The 7,685-nt window shown below is 32.5% G+C and overlaps 1 protein-coding gene across 1 annotated transcript; it reads right to left on the bottom strand.

The window, feature by feature from the left end:
• Positions 1–422: 422 nt before the first annotated feature.
• Positions 423–6,352, bottom strand: LOC126743345 (uncharacterized). Its single transcript, XM_050450382.1, has 4 exons — positions 6,263–6,352; positions 5,816–5,920; positions 1,424–1,559; positions 423–1,222 (listed from the first exon to the last, which is right to left on the bottom strand). The coding sequence occupies exons 1-4, from the start codon at positions 6,350–6,352 to the stop codon at positions 423–425; spliced, it is 1,131 nt and encodes a 376-aa protein (XP_050306339.1).
• Positions 6,353–7,685: the final 1,333 nt, after the last annotated feature.

Raw genomic sequence — 7,685 nt, 5'->3', positions numbered from 1 at the left:
GACCCGAAGAAATGATCAGGAGTACAACTTCCATGTGCAAGGTTTGATAAAAGATCTTTGCTGTTGGACTTCCATTTTCGTAAGTCAAAACATGCTGACTTTAAAATTGAGGAAATTTCGAGGCATAACCGAGTTGCATCTTCCACTGAGTCTGCTCCTGCGAGCAAATCATCAACGTAGAAATTCTTACTTATGATTTTTGATGCCTGAGGGTATGATGAGATGTGATCTAATGCTAACTGCTTAAGACACCGTGTGGCTAAGAAAGGGGCACTAGCCGTACAATATGTAACAGTGTTTAAAGCGAAAATCTTTAGATCATCCTTTGGATCACTTCGCCATAAAATTAATTGTAAAGGGCGAAACTCTTGCTTTACCTGTATTTGCCTATACATCTTGCAAACATCTGCTGAAAAAACGATTTAATGCTGTCGAAATCTTAAGATTATAGAAACTAAATCGTCCTGAACTACTGGCCCAACCATTTGAATTGAATTGTAAGATAAACCAGTAGTGCTTGGAAACGAACTATTGAAGACGACTCTGAGCTTGGTAGTTTGACTTTTCTCACGTAGCACACCGTGATGGGGAGAAAAATAACAAATTTGATCATTAGAAGGTATAAATGGTGACATATGATTTAAACTTTGATACTCGGACATAAATTCCTGATACATTTGCTTCAACTTCGGATTTTTATGTAATTTTCTCTCTAAGGATAAAAATTGTTGTGTTGCTTGAACCTTTGTATCACCCAAGACTTCTAAAGACTTCTTTAGTGGTATCCCTACAATGAATCTGCCATCTGAATCTCTCTCAACATTTTCGATAAAATGTTTCTCTGCTAAGAGTTCTTCTTCTGAAAGGATTGGCGATGAGGTTGAAACCTCTTCAATTTCCCAAAACTTTTGCAACTGATTTTGAATATCTAAGGTTTTTGAGAAATGACAAAGGGTATTCTTTGATGAGTTAGGAATGCCTATGGGACCTGACACCAACCAACCCAATTTGCTATTCTGCAGAATAGGCTTATTGGGGCCTAAAGTAATGCGTTCCGCAGAAATAATATCCCAAAATACTTGAGCTCCAATAAGTAAGTCAACGTGATTGGGCTCAAAGAATGCTAGATCAGCTAAATGATAGTTAGTTGGAATATCTAGACATTCTGGATTGAAATATGTGTTAGGTAAATCACCTGTGATTTCTGGAATGACTAAACAATCTAATGAAACATTGAAGTTGTTATAACAAAACTTGAATTTGACTCGACATGATTTGTTAATATTAGACACTGAATGCCCAATTCCTAGGATGGAGGAATTAATTTTGTATTGTGTTATGCCTAATTTATTCACAAAATCTTGGGATACACAATTAGACATTGAAGCATTGTCTAGGAGGGCTCTGCATGAATGCCCTTTACCATGAATATCGAAAACTTGCACCACTGCTGTGGCTAGTAAGATTTGACTCTTAGTTGAATTATATAAGGCAACTTGACCTTGAGTAGTTTCTTTACTTGAAACAAGGTGGCCATCTTCAACTGGAATTAAAGGTTGCTGTTTATGAAGTAATGAATTATGCCGTTGTTTACAATGTCTACAATGACCATACCGACATTTATCTAGTTTGTGGCCACTGCGCAAACAATTAACACATAATTTTTGTGATTTAATTGTAGACCATCTCTGATCTACTGAAAGAGCAGTAAATTTAGGACATTGATAGATTGCATGCTGATGTTTACAATAAAAACAACATAAGTTAGAACTCTGATAAGTTGACGGTTGATTGACAATGAAGGTTTTGCGTGGTTTACCCTTATGCATTGCTACCTTATCTAAGAAATCTGCACGAGATGACAGGAAATCATATAATTCTGCCAAAGAGGGCAGTTCTTCAGCGAAGCCTGATTGTTCCCATTCCCGGATTTACTCAACATCTAGCTTACTGGTTACTAAACATATGATTAATGGATCCCAAGAGTTCGTTAGAACACCTAAATTGTTAAGAGAGCGCATATTTTTCGAAATAATGTCTAGTACATTGCGAAATGAATTGGCAGAATCCGGTCTTATATCATAAATATTGAATAAGGATTTAATGTGATTATGCACTATTAATCTTTTGTTTTCAAATCTTTGACAAAGAATGTCCCATGCTAAATCATAGTTTTCATTTGTGATGTTAATAGCCTGAATTGATTGTGCTGCCGCACCCTCTAGTGTAGCCTTTAAATATTGAAATTTCTCGATTGGCTCAAGGCAATTATTTTTGTGAACTAGAGAAGTGTATAAATCCCTGAATTCTAGCCACTTATCATATTGGCCAGAAAACTCAGGCAATTCAATGACAGGCAATTTTGTGTTTTGCCTTTTAATAGAGACCTGACGTTGTAAGGATGTAATATAGGGTGGTGAAGAATGAATGGATTCATCGTGTATAACTTGCTGATCACTTGAAGTTGTTTTAATTGAAAGAAATTGTTTAATATCAGCAATTGTTTTAAAATATAAAGTTTCAAAATCATTTAGGTCCTGTTCAGTGAAATTATCAGGATCTAAACCTTCGAGTTCAAAATGAATCTCTGAAAACTCTGTGAGCAATTTTGTTTCTATTTCTTTCAACCTCAATCCAATTTCAAGAATTGTTGATGGATTAGCACTTTCCTTTGAAGAATTAAAATAGTTTAATAAACGTGATAATTTTGAATTAATCATTCCCCTCTTTCTTACTAGATTTTGAATTCGGGGTAGTGTTTCATCTTCATCTAACTCGTTTCCACCCTTTGCTCCTTTTCTTGGTGCCATTATGAAAAACTCGACAAGGTTTGTTTTAGTTTAAAAATGTGCTCAATTTCCCAAAGAAATATAAGAGGTGTGACAAATGAGCAGCCCTTGAGGATCCAAATGAATTACAAAGATATGTATTTTGTACTCTGACACAAATTTGCTAATATGACAGAATTGCACTATTAGAACTTCTTTACAAATTCTAATTGTATATGCTAAGATTTAGCCTATATGCGATAAGATTAATATAATGTAAATATGAATGTAGCTGATTGAAACTATGTACATTAAATTCTAAAATAACACTTCATTATGAATACATGTGAATTCTGGAATGCAGTAGTGGGTATGAACGACGACGATGACTATGACGACACTTGATTACGTAATATATGAATTGAAATGCGATTAATTAAAAGTATTAACGCCTCTTTTAACACTAATTACTGACTATTGTATATATATGTTCAATACATTAATGCGGGCGAAGCCACTCAGCTTGAACTGCAATCCGATATTACAGGAGCACTTCTTTTCCCGTGATTGACCAAGTGATGAATAAAGGCTTACCTCCAATCCCTGGTTTTGTTTAAAAAGGATACTTATGGGTAAATTGTCCCTTTGTCTTGCAAATTGTTTGTTGACGTTGTAGAGGCGGCCTTGGTATTTGTCTTTACCTGTTGTGGCTACTGACCTCCCAAATTGTAATTGTATCGGCGGAAAATCTTGAAATCCGCTCGATGCGACCAAAAAATGTTTTGTTGCTGCTCCGCTGCTGAATCACCAAATTGTGTAGTGTCTCTGCTGCTAGGAACAGCAAGGGTTGTTTGTGGACTGTATTTTATTTTATAGTTGAATTAAACAAACAAGTCCATCGTGAACCACTTCTTTATTTTAGAAAAATGTACTTAATATGCAAAGAAAGTGGAGGGCTTATTTTACGGCGTTAGTTAGTAGTTGACAACAACGTGACGTTTTTGCTGTCTGTCAAAAACAATTCAGGTGTTTTAATTAACGTAAACCTTAAGAGTAAGTATACTTCTTTAAAGCGTGAAAAAATGTAATATGTAAAAATATTTTTTCTTAAATAAAGTAAAATCTCGTCTAGCTAAAGTTGCGTCATCCAGAGGGATACAAATCATTCATTCAAAGACAAAGCTACCTTAAACTTCCTAAGATGTGTTATTCAAAACAAGAACAAACAACTTGTGGCATACACGGAGTTCCTTAAGCCAGCAGTTTAAGAATTCAAAAGGAAACTTTGCCTAAATTGGCTCAAGTAGTTCAAATACAGAAGGATGTACGGAGTTAGTCGGGGCGGAAGTTAACCCACGACCAAAAAGTCAAGCGGGGTCGAGAGATTTATAACATTTACAAGATGCAATCCAGTCTAAAATATTCGCAGGATAAGTCTTACAGCTTTGACAATAGATCTTGGGAAAGTTGTGGGTAGGTATATGTTGGGATTTTGGTCTTTAACCTGATATAATGGATGATTTGTGAAGGTTTCTGTTGTTGAATTCAAAGCAACGTTTTAAGAAAAATATATATAAAAAGGACTTTATTACTATCCTAAATATTTTTTTTCTAGAATATTTTAAATTGGAATAATGAGAATGTCAAAAAAGGCTTAAATAAATGTTTCATTGTATTTAATAAAACAGGAAAATGATATTTTCATTTACAAGGTTTTTCATGAAGAGAGCATTTAAAAATATAAACTGCTATTTTCTTGTGAGTCGTAATAAGTTACACATAACTAAAAAAAATATATTATTACATTTTATATAAAGATATCCTAAATAACTTTTAAAAAGCTATTTATTTATATACTTTTAAAAATAGATTCGTAGAAAAAGCTTTTATTTATTTAATGCCTAGATTAGCTGAAGCTAGTAAGTAAAAAATTTATGGCACCAAAATTCCTTATGAATATTTTTTCTTTATTTTTATAATCATATACTTTCCTAGTTGCAGTTAAATAATTAAAATCGGCATGAAGTTGAACTAAGACAGTTAGTTATTTGCATTGCCTCACTGGTGATAACAGTATATTAAACCTCATGTTATTTGCAAAATAAAAAGCAGTGGTTTCTTGTCAATAAAGATTTTCTAGTCTGTCAATTATTTTACAAAGGAGTTTATGTAAATGAATATATTCCTGAACATAGTCAGAGTAATAGGTTATTAGTATTGAAATAATATTTTGAACTTAAGTTTAAAGTCTGTAATAAGTCAATAAATGTCTGTTTTTAAAAGTCGGGAATTAATTTGCTCTATTACTTATTACTTTAAAAACCTTAGCAACTGTAAAAAAACTGTTGAGAAAATATGAATATTGTTACCATTAGGTTACAATTTGAATTTCTTTAGTAGAGTATCTAGCATAAAAATATACTGATTTACAATAACAAGCAAGTAATAAAAAAAAGCTTTAGAATAATAAAACTAAATAAGTTGCTTCTATAAATTTAGAACTTTATGTAAAAATAGATGTGTAATAAAAAGTTGTTTTTGTTTTTTATATATGATTTAATTATTTTTGGTTATATAATATTATTACCGGTATTTATTAATTTTATAAAAAATAATATAAAATAACCCTTACGCTCCCGAGTCTACTTTTTTTTAGAATTTTGAGATAAAACTTTACGCCAATGCTTATTGTGACCTCATTAGAGATCCTAATTTTTTTCAGAAAAAAAAAATCACATTTGATAAGATTTTAGGGACTCTCACGATTGTGTTGGATAGGAGTCAAAATGATACTGGCAAAAAAAACGAAAAATATATTGAAAATGTTTATTTCTACGGAAATACACCACTTAACATGAAATGTTTTGAAGCAATTTTGGTTTTCTTGTAAACATAAGTAAGCATTACACTTAATACATTTGATTCTTGATCTACTTTTACAGGATTTCAGGCGACAAGTTTTGTGGATTTTTTTGATCCTCATGTACTGGGTAATGATCAAACCCATCGAATCTCTTATCTTCACAAGGTAGAGGGGTATATCTTACCTTCTTGGCAGAAGGTTCTTCATTTTCATTCGTTTGAGCGTGTTCATAGTTTAGATTTCTTTTTTTTGTTCCACAAACCATAAGTTCTCCTAATGCTAGTCGAAACTGCAAAAAATCAAAGATTTGCTTTGAGCTATATCCATTTTTTTTACAGTCATTTCAATATTCCATCCAGCTATTCACAATAGCTATGTCAAATAAGTGTAGAATGGTTTTAAATGTCCATTTTCGGGTTTTGAAGTATGTTCGATAAGCCTCAGTCATTTGATCACAAATATCAACTCCGCCCATCTCTTCATTATAAACTTTAATTACATTTGGACAGGATACTTCTATATATTTTTTTGTGTTTTTATCCTATCTTTGAACAGTTTTTACTGGTTCTATTCCAAAAGCCCTAGATGCCATGACGACTGATTTGTTATCTTTCCATTTTGTCAAACATACTTTCGTATCATTTTTTACGTGCACTTCTGCGTCGCCTCTTTTGATAGTAGCATCTTTTTGAAATACACTTCCTTTTACTCTGTTTGTCATTATGGTTCCCGTTCCTTCAATTTTTAATTCTTTTAATTTTTCAAATAATAGTATTGTGGAAAAATATCGGTCAAAAAAAATTAAGCTTTCAGGTGGCAAGGTTTGTATTAAACGAAGAATAACTGATGGCCCCGCAAGTTGTTTATCTGGCAATGGCGTATTGCTGCCTGGTATATTTCGAAGTCCAATATTGTACCACAAGACTTTGTAATGACAAAATTCTTATGTCCAACCGGCCTTGGTTTATTTTTGACAAATTGACGTATACGATATCGTCCTAAAAAGGGTATTATTTACTCATCAATTGAAAAACAACCATTCTCTGGCCTGTGAATTTCAAGACATCTTTGTCGAACTCGGTCTATCATTGGTTGAACTTTCCAGAGATGATTTTTCTTTTTGATATCATCCGATACTGATAGATTATCGACTATGTGAAAATCTGTTCGAAGTTTATAAAACCTGTCACGCGCCATAACATTAGAGGTAATCGATATTTGATACTCCAGTAAAAGTAAATAACAAAAAAAATCGTTGGCATTAAATGAAAAAAAAGTTTTAATGAGCTTGGATTTTAATTGAGCTCTCATCCAACTTAGCCCTTAAAATTTAGCACAAAAAAATCCACTATTATATAAAAAATTAACATCATTATGCAAAATTTCTTACCACGTTACGATGAGTACATAAAGAATAATAGACGGGGACAATAATTTTTAAGGTTAAAGCTCCAAAATGTAATTTCTGGATTTTGTGTCAATTTTTAGTTTTTGTGCTAGCGTTATCCCACTTTTTTAACGAATGACTTTCTTCGCTTTTTTATTACTAAATTTGTAATTTTCAATACCTTATACCCACTAATAGCCTACACTGCGTACAAAAATTAACGATTAATCTTAGAAATTGCATTTTTTTTGTCCTTCTAGTTAGTCTTTTCTGGTTTTGTTTTTCTGTTTTTCTGGTTTAATTTATAAATATTTAAAAAGAAAATATTCAATCTGTTTATAAAATTACTTAAAATAAAAAATAAATTAAATAATTCCATTACAAAATATATAAGTTATTTGGGGTTCTTGGCAAACTGTCACATCAATCATCCCCACATGTGGTCTATTCATATCCGGGCCTCTGGGTGGCCAATACATGGTAGCGATTTGGACTTCTTCAAGATACTACTATAACACTCTTGCCACATGTGGTCGCGTATTATCGTGCATAAGCAGGAAATTATCTCGAATATAAAGAGCAAATGGGACTATATAATCTTCTAAAATTCCTGTAATACACGTATAACTCTGTGCAGTAAGCCGGCCTCTATCTACAAGTACTATTT

Source organism: Anthonomus grandis, chromosome 12, assembly GCF_022605725.1.
Source record: "Anthonomus grandis grandis chromosome 12, icAntGran1.3, whole genome shotgun sequence".
Taxonomy (NCBI): Eukaryota; Metazoa; Arthropoda; class Insecta; order Coleoptera; family Curculionidae; genus Anthonomus; species Anthonomus grandis.
The sequence above is the reverse complement of the archived record's forward strand: the minus strand, read 5'-3'. Positions and strand labels throughout refer to the sequence as shown.

What these genes read in the sequence shown, in the direction of transcription:
- LOC126743345 (XM_050450382.1), bottom strand. Translation starts at nt 6,352, where the DNA reads ATGACAAACAGAGTAAAAGGAAGTGTATTTCAAAAAGATGCTACTATC. An exon ending in AAGAACCTTCTGCCAAGAAG is followed by an intron (nt 1,560 to 5,815) that starts GTAAGATATACC and finishes CTTCATAAACAG; the next exon opens with CAACCTTTAATTCCAGTTGA. An exon ending in GCAAGTTTTCGATATTCATG is followed by an intron (nt 1,223 to 1,423) that starts GTAAAGGGCATT and finishes ATGTTTCATTAG; the next exon opens with ATTGTTTAGTCATTCCAGAA.